At 43.8% G+C, this 25,537-nt stretch overlaps 1 protein-coding gene across 2 annotated transcripts in view; it reads right to left on the minus strand.

Moving 5' to 3' along the window:
• Positions 1-6,714: 6,714 nt before the first annotated feature.
• GATA4 (GATA binding protein 4) overlaps positions 6,715-25,537 on the minus strand; it is a 185,392-nt gene continuing 166,569 nt past the window's right edge. For both annotated transcript variants that reach the window (XM_068280036.1, XM_068280037.1), the window contains exons 3-6: positions 21,833-21,999; positions 15,074-15,287; positions 11,954-12,078; positions 6,715-9,199 (exon numbers count right to left, since the gene is read on the minus strand). In XM_068280036.1, the coding sequence (XP_068136137.1) occupies positions 9,047-9,199; positions 11,954-12,078; positions 15,074-15,287; positions 21,833-21,999 (659 nt within the window). In that variant the 3' untranslated portion in view covers positions 6,715-9,046. The remainder of the gene's footprint in view (positions 9,200-11,953; positions 12,079-15,073; positions 15,288-21,832; positions 22,000-25,537) is intronic.

Here is a 25,537-nt window from a genome sequence, read left to right on the forward strand (position 1 = left end):
GGAGCTGACATGCGGAAGTGGGTCCAAATTTTTCTCTGCGGCTGGGATCGGAGACGGATTGTGACACTTGGGAGCTGAGCGTGTGACGACTTGTCGGTGAAGGGAACGTGGTGCAGCGCCCACCAGTGGCCCACAAGCAGGGGAGAACCCGTGTCCAAATTACTCTAAGCGCTTTTATCAGCAAGTGGCATGCGAGTTTAATGGATGTTAATTTTTTGAATAAAGTTTTACGCTACATGAGGCTTTTATTTGAGGCTGGCTGACTGTACATACTGTGAAGAGGCTGCTTAACAGAGCTGTTTAAAAGAAGCCAGGGAGGAATCATATGTTGCCAGGGAGGAATCGTATGTTGCCAGGGAGGAATCATATGTTGCCAGGGAGGAATCCTATGTTGCCAGGGAGGTTGGGGGACGACCAGATAACAGTCCCAAGTTGTCTACTGACCTGATTGAAGGTCTTAAAGGATGGCGAGTGCTGTACTGTGGTTGTGGCTATAGCGGTCCTGGATCTATGAGAATAACCTGGTGCAAGCTGGCTAAGGACTTTTGATTATGGACTCTGCTCAGGCCCGGATTTACCTTACAGGGGCCTATAGCCACAGATGTCCTGGCACCCTAGACCTCGCCCTTCATGAGCTTACAAATCCCCAACAAACCACTGCACAAGTATCCTGGCTGTCACTTCTCCCTTACTTCTCTTGCCTCCATCATAGGTAGCTACAGGTGTCCCTTAGTATAAGGTAGCCAGGGCTATCAGTATCAACTAGCTAGAGGGCCCATATGCAATTCAATTTTTCACCTGAGTTTTCTCCTAGGAGATAATTTTTCAAGTTCTTTTTAGATTAACTTTTTAGCATTTTGTAATTTTGAAAGTATCAAAAAGTAGTTGAAAAAGTACTATCAAAATTGTTTTGAGTAGTTTCTTGCTGGCTGGTGGCTTAAAAGGCATTTTATTGGCAAGGTGTGGAATTATCACCTGGGAGAAAACTCAGGAGTAAAGGTTAATTGCATGTGGGCCGAGGTGTCCCTGGCTAAAAGGGAAATGTCAGCAATGGAATGCAGAGTGCTGGGTGAGTAACCTCTCATTTACACTCATCAGGATAGGGAAGGAGGGAGGGAGGGAGGCGCTCTAGGAGGGGAGGGAGCCACCTTTCCACCATCAGGCGCCTGTAGGCACGTGCCTTATGGTAAATCTGGCCCTGACTCTGGTTGTTCTTCACTCCCCTCAGGGAGATCATTTTATTTACAGTGGAGCAGATGGACATTATCTGCTGGACTACAACAATCTGTATTTGATTATATAGAATAACCTATGTGTGTGTCGCTTTCTCTGTTATACATAGTTGGTGATAATTTATAGAGGCAGCAAACCAAATAACCAGATAGAAGGCTGTGCACACGTGTGTAATTGGGATTACTGTGCAGAGTGTATTGTCTTGTCACTTTACTGTCCCTCAGAGGAGCTCACAATCTAATCCCTACCATAGTCACATGTCTATGTATGTATCGTGTAGTGCATGTATCAGTCTATGGCCAAATTAGGGGGAAGCCAATTAACTTATCTGTATGTTTTTGGAACGTGTGAGGAAACTGGAGTGCCCGGAGGAAACCCACACAGACACGGGAAGAACATACAAACTCTGTGCAGATAGTGCCCTGGCAGATATTCGAACCAGGGACCCAGTGCTGCATGGAGAGTGTGCTAACCACACGCCACTGTGCTGTTTACCACATCAATTATACATATGCCCAGCTTTACTTTGTGAAGCTAACGTTAAAGCGGATCCGAGATGAAAAACTAACTATAACAAGTAACTTGTCTATATATCTTATCTAAAGTTTAGATAGTTTACACAGCAAATCTAGCTGCAAACAGCTTCAATAGAATAAGAATATTTCTTCCTGTAATACATTTACAGCAGCCATGTTGTTTGTAAACATTACACAGAGGCAGGCTTATCTGCATCTTGAGCAAACAAACCTAATCCCCCCTCCTCCCCTCTGCCTCTGAAATCTCTGGCTAGTAATACCCCCCCCCCCCCCCTCCTGCCCAGACTTAGCTCCCATGAGCCCTTGCTACTGTCTGAAAATGCCTTGGCTCTCTGAAAACCTGTGGGTGTGGCTTGTGTAGTTTATAGGGAATTAGAGTATTAAAACAAAAACAAAAAAGTATTTGGGTTGAGAAATGCCCTATAAACAATAGGAAAGGAACACAATTATGCAATGAGTAAAAGTTCATCTCAGATCCACTTCAACAAATATCAGAGCTATTTTTGTTACACCAATATCCCACACCAAAAATCATAAAGCTGCACAATTTCATAGAAACCCCACATTCTCTACATCAATAAATCAGTGAAATAAAAAAAGGGACATCCAAGATTTTATTTTTTTTTCTGTTTTATTTTTTGTTATATTTTTCTCTAGCTTTTGAAAGGTGTTGCTGGTATCATTTTTACATTGAAGGCTTAGAAATATTTTACACCTGTAGAGCTTTGGCTGTTGTGTCACAATTTAAAAGTCACATTGTACATAGAACATCCAAACATTTTTTTTTTGGTCTTTTTTCTTTGTACAGTTTCATTAAAAACAAATTTATCATCATCTAAAACCATAAACTTTTAAAATCACCACTTTTACTTTTTTACTCTCTTTTTTTCAAAAACATCTTTATTAAAGACATTTTCTTTAAGCAATCATGTACATCATAGATTTGGCATTGCACGTAAGGGAGAGGGGAAATAACCGATTGGCTTAAGCCGGTCACTATCACCCATTGCCCATAAAACAGGACGGAGGATGGAGTATGTCAGATCATTGCATAACACGCACTGCAATTTGAATACAAATATTCTTCTTTAGGAGCTTGGAGACCACATAGATTGAAATGCACATTGCCACAAACCTAAGCATTAGCAACTACAGATCAGATAACAAGATAACCATAGTCCACATTCAGTGTAAAATGCATGTTGAAGCAGGATGGAGTGAGTTTTCAAAGGAATTAAACAAAACAGTAAAACCGAAAAAAAACCTTAAAGTAGGATTATACCCCTAAAACTAACATTTCAGTAACTACTCGAAAGAGCATTTTAAAGCATTCCCAAGTATTCCCTGTGTGTAAAATCATTTATTTTCACCGTAGAGAGCAGTAAAACTGGCTTATCTTTGGTCATCAGCAAAGGCAATAATCTACCTGTGCCTGTACCTTCACTCTTCCCCTCTCCTTTTCTGCTGAACAGGGAGGCTCTTATTCAATACACTTTCTCTGTTTTCCTTTTAATAATTTTTCATCTTCCCTTTAAAGAGAACCCGAGGTGGGTTTGAAGATTATTATCTGCATACAGAGGCTGAATCTGCCTATACAGTCCAGCCTCTGTTGCTATCCCAAACCCCCCCTAAGGTCCCCCTGCACTCTGCAATTCCTCATAAATCACAGCCACGCTGCTGACAAACAGCTTGTCAGAGCTGGCTGTGTTTATCTCTATAGTGTCAGTCTGCTGCTCTCCCCGCCTCCTGCAGAACTCCAGTCCCCGCCTGCATCCCTTCCCTCCCTGCTGATTGGAGGGAAGGGACGGGGGCAGAGACTGGAGCTATGCAGGAGGTGGGGGAGCAGCTGAGACTGACACTACAGATGTAAACACAGCCTCACAGCACGGCTGTGATTTATGAGGGATTGCAGAGTGCAGGGGGACCTTAGGGGGGTTTGGGATAGCAACAGAGGCTGGGCTGTAAGTAAAATAAGCTGTAAGCTGTAAAATAACTTTTCAGCACTTTGAATTTGAAAAAAAATGTACCAGAAAGTAGGTGAAAAGTACTGTCAGAATTATTCTGAGGATTTTCTTGCTTACTGGTTGCCCTAAAAGGCATTTTATTGGTAAGGCGTGAAAATATATCCTAGGAGAAAAGGGTTATTGCATATGGGCTGGGGATTCTGGCCTTTGCCGATAAGAGATAAGAAGCTTCTACTGTTCTTTGAAAACAAACAATTTTACACAATGGAAATGCTTTCAAATGTTCTTTTATGTAACGAAGAGTAGTTTCTGAAATTACAGTTTGAGGATTAAAATCACACTAAAACCACCAGTGCTACTTTTAATTAAAAAATTTTTTTTTAGAATTTGGATAATCTTTGGAGTCAAACCTTTTTTTTTTTTCTTCAACACTGTATTCACTTGGCAAGTGCATAAGCCCTGTGCACAAAATTACTAAGGTGGGAAAACAGAACCTGGACTGGGTAAAAAAAAAAATAGTTTGTCTACCTCACATTGAAATAAATGAAGAATTGCTGATCATAAGTATCAGTGAGAAGTTCCCAATGGTAGGATGATTATGGACACAAACATAAAATGCAGGGGGTAGAAATACAAACTAAACAAGGTTCAGTTTTGAGAAAACAATAAATTGGATTGTGGCTGGCTTTGAAAAGTTAAACTTTAGTCTATCACAACGTGAGAAGATGCGATTGTATGTAGGCAGCAGCCAGACCTAGCCTAACCTGGTTTCACAATAATGTCATCATTCTTAGGCCTAGTGTACACAGACTTCACATCATTTTTGCTCAAGCCTCACACACACGTACGAAGCATGTCACCTGGCAGGGATCAGGACCCAATCCCTTAGGTAAAAAATATGGCTGAGCCTGTACAGATGTGCTTCTAGCCTGCAGGCTAGCGGCCTGTTCTGATGCTATGGAAAGGGGGGGGGGGGGGGGGGGGGGTTGTAGGGGAGTCTAACCATGCTGATCGCTGGTCAAGTGGTTGAGGGGGCCAGCGGCTGCTGTCCTAACTGACCTAGTGCACTGGGTTCAAGCTAAACTCAAAGTGTATATACAGTGATCAGCCAAAACTGGAGGGAACCTGTACTTGTAATCAAGGACTGAAGTTGAATGCCCATGTACACTAGCCCTGGATGAAGTAAAAAAAAAAAAAAAATGGGACTCAAAAATCAATATCAGTTGTCTGAGATCGATTTTACTAACTTTTAAAGAGGCAAAGGCACGAGATACTTCAGTGTTTCACTTGGATGTAATTGTTTATGTTGTCTGTATGTAAATGGAGTGCAGCAATGGTTTTCAAAAATAGATAACCGTGTAGTGTTTTATTTTTGAATAAAATGCCAGAATTGGGCACTGCAGGTGTGAAGGTGATGTCAGTAAAAGGACTAGTTTACAATCAAGCAATCCTCAGTTTGGAAACCACTTAAAATCTCCATCTTGGAGAACGTTAGAAACTCAGGCCCTCTATTTCTGGGGAACAGCAGTAATGACGGTGAAGGATGAGACAACTTCATTTCATGACAGGCTCTCTTTGTGAAACAGAACTACAACAGCCTTGTGTCTGCAGTTGTGAGCAGTACCTGATCTCCTCCTATATGAGCAATAGTAGATGATTGAAAATCAGTCTTCAAGGCGGGCGTACAAAGGTCCTTCCAAGTTAGAGAATGTAGGGGAACATAAGTATACCTGGTTTTAATTTATTAAAAGGACTACTATTGTGAAAAAATAGATTTTTACTATGTATACATATAAATGTATATTTCTTGCAGAGTAAAATTTACTTTTTTCCTATGTTGCTGTCACTTACAGTTGGTTCTAAAAAGCAGACAGACCTGACAGATTTTCGACTAGTCCATCTCCTCATGGGTGATTCTTAGCAAATGAAATGGTCCTGAATAGTAGGCAAACAAGTAGGGAAATTGGCTGGCATGTAAAGAATAGAGATAATGCTGATAATCCCCCACGAGGTGATAGACTAGTCCAAAGTCTGTCAGATATGTTTCACTACCTATTGTAAGTAAGCAACATAGAAAAAACAATTTACAATGCATTTTACTCTTGGAGAAATGTACATTTCATGTGTATACATTTTAAGTTCTACATGTTTTCACAATAGTGGCCCTTTGATCGATGTGTTCTATTAGGTGGCAAGCGTTAGCAACCAAGCAAATCTTCAGAAAATATTTTAAATTTGAAAAATTCCATTCTGACTATCACAATCATTTACCCCAGTCAGCATGATTGCTTTGGCAATGTGTACCTAATTTTGGGTTTATTAAATACAGGGGGTGTACTGGATTCATAAACAAAAAAAAAACAGAAAACCCCTTGCCCTATTTTTATGTGCATGCAACTGCAATCTCACAGCCGCATGCAACCGCAATCTCACAGCCGCATGCAACCGCAATCTCACAGCCGCAATCTCGCAACCGCAATCTCACAGCTGCTAAGTCAATAAGGTTTTGATGAGTTTTGCTATTGTGGATCAGGTAAGGGTTGCTAAGTTTAATCACCAAAATCAATTTTGTATAAAGTTTGTGGGACTTAATTTATTAACCGGAGGTGTGTTTTTAGCAGGTCCACTATGGCATGCAGAACATGGGTATAAAAATGAGGTTGCTGACAAGTCTGTAGTGTCATTAAGAATATTATTGGGAAAGTGTGGTGGTGAAGCCTAGCGTTGGACTTCAGTAAAAGTTGGGGTTCGTGTCAGTATAGGTGTAAAGGAATAATGTTTGTGTTTAACATAACTTAGTGTAGATTAGGTTCTTTGTGAGCTCCATTCCGAGCTTATAGTTCTGTATAATGCAAGTGTTGGAGTCATGGTTGGTGAAAAGATTTGCTTTTTATAGTTAGTGTTAGGAGAGTGTTAAGATGTAGGATTGGGATAGCTAAAAAGTGTAGTGTGAAACATCGGTGTGTGTGTGTGTGTGTGTGTGTGTGTGTGTGTGTGTGTGTGTGTGTGTGTGTGTGTGTGTGTGTGTGTGTGTGTGTGTGTGTGTGAAGAAGGTGTGTGTGTGTGTGTGTGTGTGTGTGTGTGTGTGTGTGTGTGTGTGTGTGTGTGTGTGTGAAGAAGGTGTGTGTGTGTGTGTGTGTGTGTGTGTGTGTGTGTGTGTGTGTGTGTGTGTGTATGAAGGGTGTGTGTGTGTGTGTGTGTGTGTGTGTATGTGTGTATGAAGGGGGTGGGTGGTGATTAGTGTTTGGTCATACATAGTTAATATTAACCCCATTTTTAGTATTTTCTTTCTCCCGACACACAGTACAAGTCTTGGCCAGACTAGCATCCATCATGAGTGGACTTAAAATATTAGCGCAGTGTACTATTTTTAGGCCTGAATTTAAACTGTGGTCAACTTGAAGCGACGCTGAACTGCTTGTGTACATTAGTCCTAAACAAACAGTAAAATATAGCCTCATTTTCCGTAGGTAAAGTAAAATGTAATAATAATAATAATACATTATTAATTAACTTATGAATAGTTGACTGACATTTATTTATCATACTAACTTTTAGAGTAATATGGTTTAAAAGGGGGCTAATTTAACTGTTACTACATACACTGACTAATGTCATTTTTGTTGTGGTCACACAGGCCAGTTTGAAAGCAATACTGCCATCTAGAGATAAAAAACAGCATTACACTCCATGTACAAACCTTCAGACTCCCCTCAATTACTAAACTGCAACTGCTGAATAAGATATCATGGGCATCATAACAGTATAAATGGGATCAAGTCAATGTAGGGTTTTTTCCCCTTTTTTGGCATCTAAGCACATGGAAAAGTTCATAGTTTACAAAGTCAGTGGTATTTAAATAACTCTTTGCGAAACATTCCAACCTTAAAGACGAGCTCCAGGTTAACAGATTAAAACTCCATTAAAAGATTAAGATAAAATATTTTCACTACCTCAGAAAACTCTATAAAATGAGCTTCTACTTTACCGATTCTAGTGTAGTATCATCACACATTGATTGGCTTTGTAAGTTTACAAGTAGTGATGGTCATGTCTAGGAGAAATGGAGAAGCATGGGGATTTGTTTGATCAGCTGATAGATTTAAAAAGCTCTGATTTGCTGTGATCTCATCCTGCTTTAGCATATGTTCATGACTAGCAAATCAGAGACTTGCATATCCATCACCTGACCAAACTGATCACATGTTTCTCCATGAGTTTTCCTAGACATGTCCACCACTACTTACAAAAGGTGCGTCTGTAACCAGCCTCAACTCAAGGAACTCAGCCACATGGCAAAAAAGTGTGCATCTTCTACACTGTGCTGTGCAAAATTTTAACAAACCCTAGGCAAGATTTTCCTTTTCCTGATACCAATGATTAGAGTCTGTTTCACCCTGGAGATCATCTTTAAAATATTTTGAGATGTTGCTGTAAATATTAGTTCCCATTTGTGTTTGAAAGTAAAAGAAATAAAAATAACAAATAGGCAAAACAAATTAACTTAAAATATTAAATTACCTGGCAACGTTCAGATTGTTCTGAACAAACATGTCTTTGTTCCAGAGTTCCCAAATATATATTACTTACTTATAGGACACAACACTTTTTTTCCCTTCCTTTTTTAAGGCCTTATGGCAAGGCTATCTACAGTTATTAAGGAACTATAAAAAAAAAATAAAAAAAAAAAATACAAATGGGGTCTACATTGTTTTGGTAAAGAAAAACACTGATCATTACAAGTTGAAAAGTCCAGGATTAAATGGTGATTTGAGAAAAGCACTGAGCAGCAGAAACCAAGAATAGCGCCCCCGCTGGATTGAAAATAGTTTTACTCTTCTGGAAAAAAAATGTCTCTTCACTTCAGTTTTTCAACAAAACTTTAGCTAGCAAAAGTTACTACATAGTCTTACAGACACTTCCAGTGTTTGGGATCAAAAATTGCATTCTTTGCTGGAAAAATTCCACCTTTTTTGTTAATTGTGAACGTGATGACGATTGAATTTGGTCACATGGCCATATCATCTGCTCTAGCCACATAATCTTCCATTCCATCCACATTAAAAACTGGTCCAATTTTTTTATACAGATCCTTAGGTTGATAAAGACATTAAATTATTTTTCTTTGTTTTGTTTCTAACAAGTTTGTATTTTTGAACAACTGAAGTTTTAATAGTCCCTCGGAGGCCTGTATGTTTTTTAGGTCTCTAGAGTCAACTGTTGAATAAACATTTTGCCATGTGACCCGATCGACCTGCCAAGCCCACCGTTCACATGACTTTCAGGAAGTGTCAGGGAGGTGTCCAGTCAGCCTCATGCTAACACTAGGCTGTTCCAGGAGTCATGTTTGGAGTTGGCTTGAGGAGACGTGTTGATGGAAGAGTGATGACTCTGTGGAGAGAGTTTTAGTGCACCCATCGTGTGCATGGATGATCCGTGGCTTGTAAGAGCAGATAGTGGGGAGGCCTGAAATTTTACAAGGTGACAAAAGATTATTAAAAAAAAAAATCCACTCTTAATGAAAAAAAAATTATAGACACAGACACTAAAGCAAGCATGAAAAAAAAATAGGGAAGGCCCTGTATCCAAGTGAAGCATGAGTGTCGAACATGAATGTGGCCCTCTTTGCCATTTTATGTGGCCCTCCAGAGTTTCAAACATGCATCAAGCAGTAAAGGAAGAGTACACTGCCTTCCCAGCAACAACCCATGGTAACCCTCCCCCCCCCCCAACAAAATTAGCATGGGACCCCCGCTTTACAACCAAACCCCCTTGTGTACCTGATAACCCCTCCACTGCCTCAGCTTACCAAAAAGACTATGGGGGAAATTAAGGCTAGCATATTGCCTTGGGCCATGTTTCATCTTGATACTTTTTTGCCAAAACTCCACTGCGGTACTCTGCAGAAGGGGGAGGAGCTTGCCCCCTTTGCCAACTATAGTTACGCCACTTAGTTTCAGATTGTTCAATAAATGTTAAATCTTAGACAATTTGGCCCGTTAAATTATTGAGTTTGACACCCCATGCCATAGAGCCTTCCTGGTTCTCTCTCCATGCCCTCTGTCCACCTCTATATCTCTGTGAAAGTTCATTGACCTACTGGTCGAATTCGCCTTCGGTAGTCCTTGTGAAATCTTTGAGAGAGTCAGGCGAGTCTGTACTGTGCATGTGAAGTACGGATGCGCCCGTCTGCTTTGGAAGCTTTCTGCCGACTCACAAAGGCATGTCATGCGGCTGCACGGCGTCTCTGGGAGCTTACTGTGCAGAAGCAGGACAAGAAAACCTTGTACTGTGCCTGTGCAGTAAGCTCCCAGAGAAGCGAGCGGGAACACGCATTATTTGTCTTGTTAGATGAATAATTGACTTGTGCCGGCAGCGGGGAACGGGTGATCGGAGGACGACGGCGCGGGACATAACAGCTACAAGGGACTGATAGAAGCCCCAGGTAAGTGTCTGTTTTTGTTTATTGCAGGACTCCACAGAACCCCTTTAAGATTTCTGGCAAAACAGTTTAGCATAAATGTGTAAGTCACAGGACAGAATCCAAAAATCCCATTAAAAGTAAGACCACCAAAGGAATGAGTGCGCAAGTGTATGTATGGGAAAAATGGTAGCAGTCTGAATACTTCTTGGGCTACACACTTTTTTTGTGTTTGATTTTTATTAAACAAAAAGTGTGTGGTGCGTGTGTGTGTGTGGTGCATTGTGCGTGTGTGTGGTGCGGTGTGTGTGTGTGTGTGTGTGTGTGTGTGTGTGTATATCTGACATCGGTTGATTCACTCAATCGGTCCAGACAGAAAATTTTGCTCGATCTCCAGCACTGACGCAGCATAGTGGAAGCAAAAATTTCCCCTGTCCGGCTGGCGTGGGTCCTGGGGGTTAATGCGGTCACATCTTCTGGCTGGCCTTCTTGTCCTCTTCACTTCCTGACCCGTCTGTTTGAACTTCGGCTTGCCACAGGACGGGACAGGAAGTGGTGAGAAGACACAGAAGAGGACGCAAGAAGAAGTGGCATCACAGAGACTTGCGCCGGCAGACAGGTGATGTTATTTTTGCCTGCTTGGGGTGGCGGCGAGGCAGGCAACGGCAGTGATGGCTCCGCCGGCTTTGCCTTTGAATCAATTTCATGCTGAAATTTAAAATCTGTGTGCAGTGTGTGGGCAGCCAATGGATCCCTCTGTGATCAGATTCAATCAGGGAAGAATCTATCTTTTGGTCGATCTGGTGGCTGTCGATTAGTGTATGGCTACCTTTATGCTACCTTTACGCATCGCCTCGATTATTTCCGACATGTCCGATTCGCGTTTCGATTTGGCATACTTTACATGTAAAACGACCAATCATCGAAATGGGCTCGGAAATAAATCAAAGTGACGCGAATCGACGGGTGCATCGAGTGCGGGAACGCAAAGTGTGTATCCAGCATTAGGCAGATAAGTTTAAAAGAACACAAGGTGAGAGACTGATGGAGGCTGCCATATTTATTTCCTTTCAAACAATACCAGTTGCCTGGCAGCCCTGCTCTCCCTTCTGCTCACACACCCTAAACAAGCATGTGATTATTCTTAAGGTGGCCACACACCAGACAATTTTTTAAATATCTGTTCAATTTAAGAATTGCAATAAATTTTTCTGACTGATTGTAACATTTCAAAAATATGACCAATGTACCACACACCTATGTTCAATTTTTCCCCAATTATGATAAAAAATGATTGGAAACGCTGAGAAAATTGCTAGGGTGTGTATATTAATAAATTGACAATCTAACACACACCATACAATCTTTATAAAGATTGAAGAAAAATATCTGGCATTCCGGATCGATAAAAATAGAAGAAAACGGGAAATCTGATCGGATTTTTCAGTCAAATGAAAAAAAAAAAAAAAGCTTTCGTTTTTTTTCGGGAGATACGATCGTTTTTATCGAATTGCCGTAAAATTGGAACATTTTATTGTATCGTGTGTGGCCACCTTTATCAGATCTGACAATAATGTCACCTGATCTGCTGCATACTTGTTCAGGGTCTATGGCTAAAAGTATTAAGGGCAGTGAATCATTAGGACAGCCAGGTAACTTGCATTGTTTAAAAGGAAATAAATATGGCAGTCTCCATATCCTTTCGCTTCAGGTTCCTTTTAATATTTTAGCAAAAGGAAATCTTAATCCTCAAACCAGTGAAAATGAGTGATTACCCTAGCAGGAGGTGGTGGCCCTACCTGAGATATAGAGTGTCCATATGGAGGGGACAGTCCCGGTTCTATCTTTATGGGGCGTAGATCCTCTGCAGCTGAGGAGTTGGCGGAGCTGGTGGAAGGAGTGAGGTTATCGCTGCCATTTGGCCCTAGAAGAAGAACCAGAATGAAATATAAAAACAATGCAATATAGATTAAAAAAAAAACAAAAAACATAAAAGACCTTCCTTAAAGTGAACCTCCGGACTAAAAATCGACTCAGCAGCACTGAAAAGGCTTGGTGTTTCTTTAACAGTTTCACAGCATCAGAACTTTGTTTCTCTTATACAAGCCTCATTTTTAGCTGCACAGAAGAAAACTGCCCGGGCTTTTTTCCCCTGATGCTGTGCAAAGCATGATGGGATTTCTGATGTTTTTCTCGTTTTCCTGTTTTGGTGCAGTTTTTTTTTTTTTTACATTTTGAATTTGACATTTGAAGCCTAGTGCATGCAGCTGGGAGGGGTGATCAGGACACAGGATGGTTGGAACTGTGTCTCCTGCTCCTTGTCACCTCCTTTCAACCAAAAAGATGGCTGCCCCCATGACAAAGATGGCAGCCCCCATGAATCACAAACATTTGCCTGTTCTTTTAAAACAGGGTGGGTAAGAGATTATATTACCTATCTATTCTAATTAACATAACTAATGTAACTTGATGACAGTATGTTTGTTTAGGCTGAAGTTCCCCTTTAACTCTTAACAGAAGAGGCACCGAAATACAATAACAATTTAAAATATGTAAGAAAAAAAAAAGGAATACGTGTGAAGTTTGACTTCCTGAAAAAAATTGCATAGATTTAAAGTGAATCTGAAGTGAAAATAATGTTATGATATAATGAATTGTATGCGTAGTACAGAGAAACAGAACGTTAGTAGCACAGATAGGAGTCTCATATTGTTTCCAGTACAGTCATGAAGAGTTAAGAAACTTCACTTATCTAGGAAAAAGAACTTCTCTGAGCTCTCCGACTAATTTAGTCAGAGAGCATTGCTAATTTCTGAAGCACTTCTATATCAAAGAAACAGTGAAAGACATCTGCAGTTAAGATTTTACTGCTGGGAAGTTCAAAGTGGGCATTAGCTCTGCTCTGTTTCATAGTTTAAAATACAAAGTGTAGTTTGTAAACTGTAAATATTAGAGAATGATGCAATGTTATAAAAAAAACTATAGAACTGAAAATAGAAATGAGACTTTTCTTTGCTACTAATGTTCTATTCGTTATCCGTACTGCCCACAGAATTCATTATACCAGAAATTAGTGTCACTTTAATCCAGGGCTGTGAAGTCGAGGACTCGGAGTAGTTTTTGGGCACCCGGAGTTGGAGTCGGTGGTTTCATAAACAGAGGAGTCGGAGTTGGACATTTGGAGATTTTTGTACTGACTATACAGACCTAATTTAATCTGTTTATTGTGCATTTTTGTTGAGCACCAAAACAATGCTTTTTCGTGGACGTCACATGTACTTCATCACCTCCTGAAAACCGCTCATATTTTTCTCAGCAATGGAGATGGTCAGTGAGATTTTTAATTTTGGCTTGCTTTCAAATTTTATGCCAAACTGGGCTAATCAAAAACGCACTTCCTGACAGTTCTAACTGGCTTAATTCCAACTTGCATACTGCTTGCATGAAATTTACACGCAAGCCAGAATTACTCGCATCTCACTGACCATCAGACTCCACAACAATTCATTTTTACTGCTTTTTTTTTTCCCCCAGGGGGAAGTGATGTGTCTCAAAACAAATGCGTTCCAGAATTCCAAGTGCTGAACATCATTGGACATTGGAGGCAGAATCAGCCAGAATCTTCCTAGGTAAGATAGAAGGAGCAGGTGAGGGAATAAAATTACTAGGTAGTTCCCGGGAGAGTTGATCCAGGCATTTTCTCTGATTGCCAATTTGCCATTGAATTTTTTCCCTTTTGGGGCTAATTGGACCACGCCTTTTAAGGGCCCGTTTCCATTGGGCTCTGCATTGCACGTCACTCCTTGGGGGCGGAGCTTGCAATATTCATAATGAATGGGATCGCAGGCGCAATCGTCCCGAAAGTGGTGAATCACTGCGCATGTATGGAAACAGCAGAAAGTGTCGTCTATGCGATCGCGTTTTCATAAGCGCAGCTGAAAGTGTTCTATATGGAAATGAGCCCTAAGGGTTTTCCACCTTCCTCCGGATCAACACGGATACGTGAGGGAGCGGGCTGGTGTTGTACTTCAACGCAAAAAGCGCTATTCGCGATCGCCGGGAAATCGCCCCAAGTGTGAATGGCGTTAATTGCCAAAGAACGTCAGAGCAAAACGCTAGCAAAAGCGCTACAGTTTTGCAAGTGTGAATGGGGCCTAATCATTGCAGATTGCCTGGCTGTCCTGCTGATTTTCTGCCTCTGATACATTCAGCCATAAACCATGAACAAGCGTATGCAGGTCAGATATTTCTGGCAAAAATCTGTCAAGTTGAGCTGCATGCCTGTTTCTGGTGGGTGATTTAGACACTACTGATGTATGAAAGATCAACAGGACTGCCAGGTAACTGGTATTATTTAAAAGGAAATAAATATGGCAGCCTCCATATGCCTCTCACCTTGAGTTGCTTTTTAAAGGGGAACTGAAGAGAGAGGTATATGGAGGCTGTCATGTTTATTTCCTTTTAGACAATACCAGTTGCCTGGCAGCCCTGCTGATCCTCTGCCTCTAATACTATTAGCCATAGCCCCTGAACAAGCATACAGCAGATCAGGTGTTTCAGTGGTTCAGACTTATAAGTCTGATCTGACAAGACTAGCTGCATGCTTGTTTCTGGTTTTAATCAGATACTACTGCAGAGAAATAGACCAGCAGGGCTGCCAGGCAACTGGTATTGATTAAAAGGAAATAAACATGACAGCCTCCATATACCTCTCTCTTCAGTTCCCCTTTAAGTTACGCCTCTGGCTGTAAGGCCTTTCTATAAGTCTCTCTCCATTGCACATCCATAACACCAAAGCAATAAAACAATTGTAGATTTTGGCAAGTAATATGCCATAAGCTGCAGTTTCAGTGCTGCCCCCTAGTGGCATATTCCATATTTTGTGTGCTGCAGCTTACGGCGGGGGGGATGCCACTTACCCATGGGCGTTTTGGCCTTGCTGAGGTTCTTGGGTTTGCGTTTCCTCGTCTGTATGCCCTCCTTTTTCATGGCCAGCGGTCTGGGAACCCCATGGAGTTTCATATACAGCCCGCAGGCGTTACATACAGGCTCTCCCTCCGCATTCCGGCGCCATAGTGTGGTTGTGGTCGTGTGGCAGTTGGCGCAGGACAGGCCAACCCGACGGGACGCTGACTGTAGAGGAAAAAAAAGTAGTGAGAGAGTCAGGTTTTAGATAAAAAGAAAAATTTTACAAGTCAAAAAAGTTAAAAACTTATGTAAATAAATATTTTTATAACATTATAAACAATACAACAGGAGGAAGAGGCGGCCAGCAGCAGGGACACAGCGGTGCAGTGCCGATCGGGCACCGGTCCTGTCATCCCAGCAAACAGGGTTATCTGTTATCAGCGCTGCGTAATATGTTGGCGCTTTATAAATTCTATAAATAATAATAATAATCTGCTATGTGCCGGGACGACAGGGCAGGTGCCGGAGTAGCAGTGCTGGGACGACAGGGCAGGTGCCGGAGTAGCAGAGCTGGGACGACAGGGCAGGTGCCGGAGTAGCAGAGCTGGGACGACAGGGCAGGTGCCGGAGTAGCAGAGCTGGGACGGCAGGGCAGGTGCCGGAGTAGCAGAGCTGGGACGGCAGGGCAGGTGCCGGAGTAGCAGAGCTGGGACGGCAGGGCAGGTGCCGGAGTAGTAGAGCTGGGACGGCAGGGCAGGTGCCGGAGTAGCAGAGCTGGGACGACAGGGCAGGTGCCGGAGTAGCAGAGCTGGGACGACAGGGCAGGTGTCGGAGTAGCAGAGCTGGGAAGACAGGGCAGGTGCCGGAGTAGCAGAGCTGGGAAAAGGTCATCCAGCACCCAAGTGCGCCCCTCCATCCCTCCCACCCATCACACACTGATTGCTTCAGGACCACAGGCGTTACCCCCTGTAAAGGCCATGCCTTTTTGTGTTAAATAGGCCACTGCAGCTTTAAGGCCAAGCTGCAGGGCTGTACGACAGCAGACAAGTGATTCCCCCCCCCCCCCTTTTCCTCCCCACCAACAGAGCTCTCTGTTAAGCAGCCCATACACTCAGCCGATTTTCTGGCCGACCGATCGATCGCGGTCGATCGATCGATCGATCGATCGATCGATCGCAAATCGGTTGGCCAATCGACCGATCGACGGCCGATTTCGATCGATTTCGATGGATTTCCATCGAACTTGCAGGGTGGAAAATTTAGGTCGATCTGATGAGATTGCTTATCAGTTTGCATTGGCCTTAATGGAAATCTGATGGCAAAAAAATGCCATCAGATCGAATTTCAACAGATTTCAAACTGAAATCTATTGGAATTCTATTCTGGTAAAAAAATGTTCTAAAAACGCATCAGATAGATCATCAGATGCATTTCTTATCTGTCTGCTGCCAATCTGACGAGTGTATGGGCACCTTTAGTGGGGTCTGATCGCCCCCCCCCCCCCCCCCCTTTTGTTCGTAATAAATATTACATTTTTTATTAAAAAAGCATATTTTTTATTATTTAAATTCCCCTCCCTTCCCCCGTCTGCCTATCACAGCGTTCGTACATGTTAGATGACGGTTTCGCCGCCTAACAGTCGATTGCCGCTCGGAGACTGAAGGTGGAGCTCAGCCCCGCCCACCGAGCAGGAGATGCGCACGTATCCTGCGCGCGATCTCCTGCAAAACAGAGCCCCAGGACTTTACGCAGATTGGCGTTAGGCGGTCCTAGGGCTGCCGCCGTGGCCACGCACATCGGTGTGACGCGCGCGGTCGGCTAGAGTTTAAGAGGCACCTCTAACCTAGTTATCTGGCTTGCAGTCACTGCCATGTATCCCCTTTTCTTATTTCTCTCTGCTTCATACACAATAGGGGAATGATAGCTCAGTGAGTTGTGCGCCCCCTCCTACACTGCGCCCTGAGGCTGGAGCCTCTCTCGCCTCTGCTCAGCCCTGCTGAGTAGTACAGTACAGTAGCATATGGTACAGTCCTTTTGGATCAGTACAAGGGAACAGGAAATCTTTTACTCAGACTCTTCCTGATGTGTCATTATGTGCAGCCATCTCAGACACCAGTACTGATGAAGCTGGCCACCCACTCTTACAGATCCCAACTGTCCATCTTAGAAGGACAGTACCTCTTTGGGAGCCCTGTCCCTCTGTTCAGTGGTGTAGCAATAGGGTTTGCAGAGGTAGCGACTGCATCGGGGCCCTTGGGCCAGAGGGGCCCTTTCTCAACCAAAGTATTAGCTGTTTATTGGTCCTGTGCTGCTAATAATCACTTCTATAGATGCTTTGATTAGTCAATCATTAAACTGTTCCCCATCCCCATCTTGCACCTCTAATACTGTAGATGACCTTTGGCAAGTTTTTTCTACGCTGTATCCAATGTAAAACTCACACCGGGGCCCATAGCTTCATAGCTACGCCACTGCCTCTGTCCCTGTTTTCTCCTCGTTTGTCCCTCTTTCTATGTAAATATAAATATTTCTCTACTAGAAAAAATGTGTTTGCCTGTAAACTGTATTCCCATCCTTTAAATTGATATATTACTAATTTTAAAATGTTAATATGAAGGAAAATGAACCAGAATAGAAAGGACCAGTGTGGTTTGAATCCTGAAGCATATTTTTTTTGACTAGGGGTGTGATGGGGGCGTGATCAGGGGTGTGATGGGGGCGTGATCATGGGTGTGGCAGGGGCATGGCTTAGGTGTCCCTCTTTCTCATCTCAAAAAGTTGGGAGGTATGCACTCTGCTGCTCCACCTTGAGGCAATCTGCCACTACCGGTAAACTGCAGTTGGGCATCCCAAGCAAAATCAGAGCAGGGTTAAAGCAAAACTTCATAGAAATATAAGACATCCTCTGAACAATAATCCCTAGCACATCTTTTGGAGCAAAAATAAACATAGACACAGTCTTGTTTTCAGGGAAACCCGGTATTAGTACTGGCTGGATAGTGTAATGGTTAAAGGCTATGCCAGGGTTCGAATCTTGGCTCTGCCTGTTCAGTAAGCCAGCACCTATTCAGTAAAAAGTCCTTTGGGCGGGACTTCCTAACACTGCTACTGCCTACTGAGTGCACTCTAGTAGCTGCCTCGCAAGCGTTTTGAGTCCGACAGTAGAAAAGCGCTATACAAAAAAAAAGGAATGAATTAATTATGTCTTTACTATCCATTTACCACTAGGTGGCAATATGTCACAATTAGTGTATTGTTGTCAGAGGCATTTTCAGGGTAATAGTTCTCCCCATTGTTATAAGGAGATCTATCAAAGCCTCCAAGTAGTACAGTCCTCCCTAATGCCGTACAGTCACGTATGACCTCCGCATCAGTACTTGCACAGCCTCGATTGCCACCCATATATGCTGACATACAAGTAAGCTAATCTCAGGATGTCCCCATTGCCTTCTGTTCATTTCCTGTTGGACTTGTCCCCTTTTGTGTCTGCAGAAATGCGCTGTGTTTTCCTTTGCTGGGCAGTGCGTTATTAGCTACACGTAACAAGCAGTAGGAAATGGAAATTATTTTATCTATCGGTGTTTTCTTCGCCTCTTATCAAGTCTGGAAGTATGTTTAAAGAATAATTACAGTTTGACATAGATGTCATTGCTAGACTGAGTAGCAAGCTTCTAATGACTAATGGGGTTTGCACGCCAATATCTCAACCAAGCCGCTTTCAATCTCTCCGCGGTACAATACATATGTTGCCAGGGAGGGGCCCTCTGCAACAGACCAGAGCGCGAAGCTTCGCACACACGCTAGAGGCAGCAGTTCAGGCCCTCTTGGACAAGGATCCAGCTTGTGTTAAAACCTTGTACCCAGGTTACATAGAAACAGGAAAACACAGGGCCTAGCTGATCACTAAGGTATGTAGTCACTGACATGGGCTTTTTTTTCTTCCAGGGAAGTCTCGCTGTTCTCCAGCACCCTGGGGCTTCTGACCAATCCATCAGCCCCAACGTTGCAGCAAGACCTCAGGGGCTGGCCAATCCCTGCAGCTCACTGTCCCGCCCCTCCATGCTGCTCATAGGTCGGAGCTGTAGAAGAGGCTGGAGATATGCTGGCGGTAAGCCCGAGCTACGTTCGGGCTAGCCGCCGCAGGGGATCGCATGGCCCCAGGAGGATTTTTCAAAATAAAACTTGTGCAATAGGCTTCAGCTAGCATTTCGCTAGCTAAGTATGTCCCCCAAGTGCCTCCGGTCCCCACCGATCGTCCCCGATCACTGCCGTAATATGTACCGCCAGGGATCCCACGATGGCGCAGCCTCCCAATCCGCTCCAGGCTTCGCTATGGGGAGGATCGGGACTGCGCATGACTTCGATGGCGTCATGTCCGATCATCGCCATAGCGACCATGAAGCTGGAGCTCTCGCGGGATCGCAGAGGGTAAATATTACCGGCGGTGATTGGGGGGTTTAGTTGGTTGCCGGGGGGTTTGGGGGACATAATGAGCTAGCGAAGTGCTAGCTTAGGCATATAGCGACACTTATTTAAAAAAAACTAAAAGTCCTCCCGCGGATGCAGCCTCTAAAACTACGTACCGCCAGGGAGGTTAATGAATAGTCTATACACAGTGATGATGTACTTAGAGAGAGATATATACTTTGACATGTTACCCCTTTGCTCTCTCGAGTTCTGCCGCCCCTCTGCTGTTTCCACCCAAGACCCTGGCCTTCCCAGAAATCGGAACAGTCATTTATGCTGGGAATACACCATGAGTATTTTTGGCAGATGGCTTAATAGATCATTTCCGACAGGTCCAATCTAATTTCGATCTTTTTTCTGATCGATTATCTTATGTAAGTGAATGGAAATCGATCAGAAAGTATATCTGCCCCCCCCAAAAAAAACCTCATTGTGTACTCCCAGCATTATAGTTGCATTTTGCTATTATTTGCTGTTTTTTTTTTGTTTTTTTACTAGTCATTCGTTGTCACCAATTTCTATCTAGCGTATGTATACGGCTTAAAGCTAACCCTAGACAGATTGTTATGGCCCGATATGCCAAGCCAATCGGGTCTCTACTAGTTTGAAATTGTATCACTTGCAGTGATTGGCCAAACTTTTATGTAGTAAGAGCGCATACCTGCACAATCTGTTCATAGTATGCAAAATCTGTTGGCCCTTATGATACATGGGGGATGGTAGGATTGGTCAATTATTTTACCAACATGTCTTGGAAGTTTCCAGCTTTAGATGAGCAAGTAGGAACCCCCATAATGCATTGCTTCAGAAGAGTGGGTTATGGCTGAGCCACATTGCCGAGCGCTCTGAGATCTGTCAGCGCTTCATTTGCATTTTGAAAAAAAGCACTTCCAAAGTGCTCAGCAGTGTAGCTCCCCTTCCTCCCCCCAGAATTCCTCCTTTAGCTGCCGGGGTCTGCCGACCTCCAGCACATAGCCCCACCCCTACTAAACAACACCATGGAGTTTCTCGAGTAGAACAATCACCATGGCATTTTTAGCAGTGGTTGTGGCTAAGCTGGTGGCCCAGGGGGCTACAGTAGTGAATTGGGGGGTAAAGACACAGCAGGTAATTATAACTTGCTATTAGAGGAGGACCCGTTCAACGTATAATATACTCTGGAGGTCCACTTTAAAAGGACCCTAATGGCAAAAAAAAAAATTTAATTTCTCCCAGATTAAAATGCATTATAAAATACTAGGGGAAAAAAAAAAAATCTATAAATCAGACAAGTTTTGGACTAGTCCATCGCCTCATGGGGCATATTTAACCACTATTCAGTATTCTATTTAACCACTTGAGGACCGTGAGCTTACACCCCCTAGTGACCAGGTTATTTTTCACTAATTAGGCCACTGCAGCTATAAGGCCTCGCTGCAGGGGCGTACAACTCCGTACACAAGTGATTTCCCCCCACCCCCCTTTTCTACCCACCAGCAGAGCTTTCCGTTGGTGGGCTATGATCGCTCCTGAAGTGTTTGGGGTTTTTGGGCAAATATTTGTTTTATTTTTTAATAAATATGACAATTTTTTTGTAAATACCTCCCTCCCCCGCCAGCCAATCAACTTGATCGGCTCTCATTATGCAGGAGAACAGAGGCGCCAAAAGGATAAAAGCAAGCTAAATGAGCTTAAAAACCAAATTCTTGGTAAATAGAGGAGGTAGTGGTGGACTTACCTCCTCCAAGTAGACACACAACGACTGTAGTAAACACAGTCAATATATTTTATTTATGAACTCCAAATATGCAACGCGTTTCGCAGGTTTGATCCCGCTTCATCAGGCAATAACAACGGAGCAATAGCATATGTGGTCAGTAGAAGAGCCAGGCACCTCTGTCTTGTTTTGATCGGCTCACATAGACCTCAGCCTATGAGCGCCGATCGCTCTCCTGCCTCCCAGGGAGACAGCACACTGCTGTCCCCAATACAGCGCTGCTGTAGATCGCAACGCTGTACACTGTAAATCGACGTTTCACCATCTAACATTCTCCTGATGGCGGAGCGGAGCTCCGTCATTCAAGCGGAGATGCACGCGCATCGGCACGCGCAATCTCCTGTAAAACCCCGCCCTAGGACTTGACACCAGTTGGTGTTAGGCCGTCCTGGGGCTGCCGCCACGATCACGCCCAATGGTGTGACGCAGTCGTAGGCAGGTTAAAGATGCTTGCCAGTCTGCCCACTCACTGCATGCCGTTTTGGCAGTTGGACTGAGCAGTTGCTGTTCAGTAAATTGACAGTGTGAATCTATTGAGAAAACTTACCAGCCTTCGTTGAGGCTTGATCAGCGGGCGATTGATTCCGTTCATCTTGTGGTACAGCCCACAGGCATTGCACAGGTAATGGCCTGTACCATCTCTTCTCCACAGAGGGGTGGACATTGCTCCACAGTTGACACATTCTCGTCCCTCAGCGAAATCATCAAAAAACTCTGAAAGCAAAGAAAATAAATAAGATTATTACTGCTTTGGAGACCACAAGGTCCTGTTATATGATAAGCTTGCTAGATGTAGATATTCACATATTTTAAACCTAGCAGAAGAAGAAGTCAAGGTCATGTTTAGAGCGAGTGCCCAGATAATGGATTCCCTGTGCGGAAAAGAATTTCAAGGTTAACCTCTTCATGTCCACCGGCAGTGCTAACCACGTGTAGTAGAACATCCTAAAAATGTGTATTAGAACATATTCTTGACCTGTTTCAGACGGCGTAGATTTCACTCAATGCCGCCATGCACTCTCACCACTCCGGCTGCTCTCCGCCTGCTGCAGCTCACTCACCCTGTGGTCGGTATGACAGCAGAGCTCTGTGAGACGGTCAGGAGCAGATTTGATTGGCTCCTGACCCTGTTCATCAACATGAGCTAATCTCATTGGCTCACATTGATGAAACCGGCTCCTGACTGGCTCACAGAGCTCTGCTGTCAGAGACCAGGGCTGTGGAGTTTGTATAGAAATCACCCGACTACAACTCCTCAATTTGAAACCACCAACTCAGACTCCAACTCCAGGTACCCAAATTGGCTCAGACTCCTCGAATCAGACTCCTTAGTCTAATTCTTACCTGGGTTGTGGATTTGGTACAAAAATCATCCGCCTCCCGACTCCTTAGTTGATGAAACAGACTCCAGGTACCCAAAATGGCTCAGACTGGACTCCAACTCTACAGCCATGATAGAGACGACAGAGTGGGTGGAGTGAGGCGACGGGTGTGCGGCATGAATGGCGTTAGTGGCAATTCAGAGCGGCGATTTGTCGGTAGGAGCTGGTTTTTGGTACCAGCAGTCTCTGGTCCTTAAGGTGCTACAGACTGCTGGTACTGAAAGGTTTAATGGTGTGCCATCCTACCTGTCGCAATCTTCATGTAACCAAAGGATATAGCTTGACAAAAATCGGTAATCATTCACTTTTAAACGGGTGCACAGCGGCGTTGGAGTACGTGGCAGTGATTTGTGATGCAGCACATGAATTCCACGTCCTGGGATGCACGAGTGGACCAATTAAGACGTGAAATTCACGTTCTAAAATCTAAACTGGTTAAACAGATTTGCATTGGATTCAATAACATATTGGCCTCAATTCACTAAGATGATGCTGTCGATAATAAGGCAAGAGAAAACTTACCTCCACACAGTGAGAGTTCTCTTATCTCTTCATTCCTTAAGTTACCTCCTCAGTAGTTATTTTCACATGCAGTTAATAAACAGCTTGTCTAACTCTGGAGTTATTTTAAGGATTGAGGAGTTAACTTAAAGACAGAAGAGTTACGGTAACTTGAGGTTTTCCTGAGGTAAAATGTTTCCTAAATACGACATGCCTTATCACCATGGTAACCACTCTATAAACTTTATTAAAGACAGGAGGTAAGCTAAGTGAATTGAGGCCAATGTGTAATCCATTTAAAGTGAAACCGTAACCAAGAATTGAACTTCATCCCAATCAGTAGCTGATACCCCCTTTCCCATGAGAAATCGTTTCCTTTTCTCAAACAGATCATCAGGGGGGCTCTGTATGGCTGATATTGTGGTGAAACCCCTCCTACAGTGTGATGTCAGCGCCTCACAGCACTGAGGTGCTAACATCACACTGTGGGAGCCTTGTTGCATTGTGGGAAAGAACAGCTGTTTCCAACTGCCAAAAAAGCAAGCAGAATCTCCTTCCACTGACATCACCTTCTTAGCAGTAAAAATGTCAGAATGTAAATCAGGGAGAGGAAAGATTTTACAATGGGCAAACACTGACTAAATCATTTATACATAATTATTGTAAAAATGGAGCACTTTTTTTTAATACATTATTTTCACTGGGCACACAGGGAGTAACTTAGGCGCCGTCAGAAGACAGAGCTGAAGTTACTTTTAAAACAATAATTTGGCTTCCAGCAATTGCTGAAAGCTGAATTAGTTTCAATCCCCACCATCCATGGCAGCCTGGAGGGGGAATAGTAATTAACTCGGCCAGGACTTGTGCAGGAGCAGGATCAGCCATATACCGGCTGTATCCTGCGCCCAAGTCTCCTGTGCCGATTCCTCTCGTACACGGACTAATCACACAAAAAAAAGTGTATGGCAGTGATCTCACTGCAGCGATCGCCAGTGATTTGCGGTAAACGCAAAGGCATTTGCGTTTATTCTGTTGAGATAGAACACAGAAGTGAAACAGGAAACATGCAGCACGGTTTCACGATTTGAGTGATAGCGATTGAATTGTTAAAAAAATAAATTAAGACGCCAAAACCGTGAAAAAATCCCTGTCGTAAAACGCTTGCGATTTTGCTAGCGTTATGCAATCTCCAATGTGAACAGGGCCTAAAGATACTCCTGAGCAGCGTTGGTTAATATATAGTTATCACACCTCACAGTAAGGCCTGGAGCAGCTGGAGGGGTGTACCGCCTGTTGGTGCCCTTCCTCCTCCCCCCGCTGAACATCATTAACATGGCTTATTTGGAAAGGGTTTAATTTATAGGCGCTCTGTATTTTGACACCTGGAATGAAACATTGTAAATCATGGTATAATATGCATTTATTGCACCTCCAGCCCTTACAATGTATAAATATTTGGAAGTTCACTCTATTAAACCCGGCCGCAAGAGAAGCAGCTAGCCGGGCTCAGCGGATGGCTGGAAGAGCAGCTCCATATACGGATGCCCAGCGTCAGCAGCTGCACAGAACAGGCCACGTGACAGCGCCAATACCTGCGGGGGGGGGGGGGGGGGGGGAGTATCCTACACTCCAGGGATAAAGTCTGATTAAAAAAAAAAAAAAAAAAAGTGCAAATAAATATGGCAGTCTCATAATCCCTCTCACCGCAGGTTCCCTTTAAACAATACAAGTTGCCTGGCTGTCCTGCTGATCCTCTGCTTTTGATGCTGGGCGTACACAGCAAGTTTGTATCCTCATCAATCGAGCCGCTGATGGCTCGATTGATAATATCCGACAGGCCTGATGACCTGCCGGATAGATTCCGCGCTCGATCCCCGCCGGCGGACAATAGCAGGGAATAGAGTGGCTGATAAGGAGCACCGGCGGGGACGAGCGGGAATCGATCTGCGCGGACGCGGCGGGAGTCGATCCGCCAGCTAATCGGCCGCCGGATCGACCCGTGTATGCCCAGCATTATGCCTAGTACACGATGCAATTTTTCGTCAGCTTGACGGTTGAATCAATTATTTCCGACAGGTCCAATCTGATATCCAGTTAATCGATTTTCCGGTCACTTCCTGCTGGGGTCTCCGTTAGCTGTAAGACCCACCCAGGAGATGTGCATAACTGCTGTGCACCGGCATAACAATAGGGGATGCGACCCCTGTCCCGCGGGGGGGGGGGCACCCTAGGGCCCGCTCAGGGACTTTTTGGGGGGCAGGAGGGGGTCGCAATGTAAGAGGAGAGCGTGGATGCAGATCGGTGGTGAGGGGGGACATTCCCCCCCTGCCCCCTCCCTTACCTCAGGCTCTCCTCTCAGCGCACTCCCT

Source organism: Hyperolius riggenbachi, chromosome 4 (assembly GCF_040937935.1).
Source record: "Hyperolius riggenbachi isolate aHypRig1 chromosome 4, aHypRig1.pri, whole genome shotgun sequence".
Taxonomy (NCBI): Eukaryota; Metazoa; Chordata; class Amphibia; order Anura; family Hyperoliidae; genus Hyperolius; species Hyperolius riggenbachi.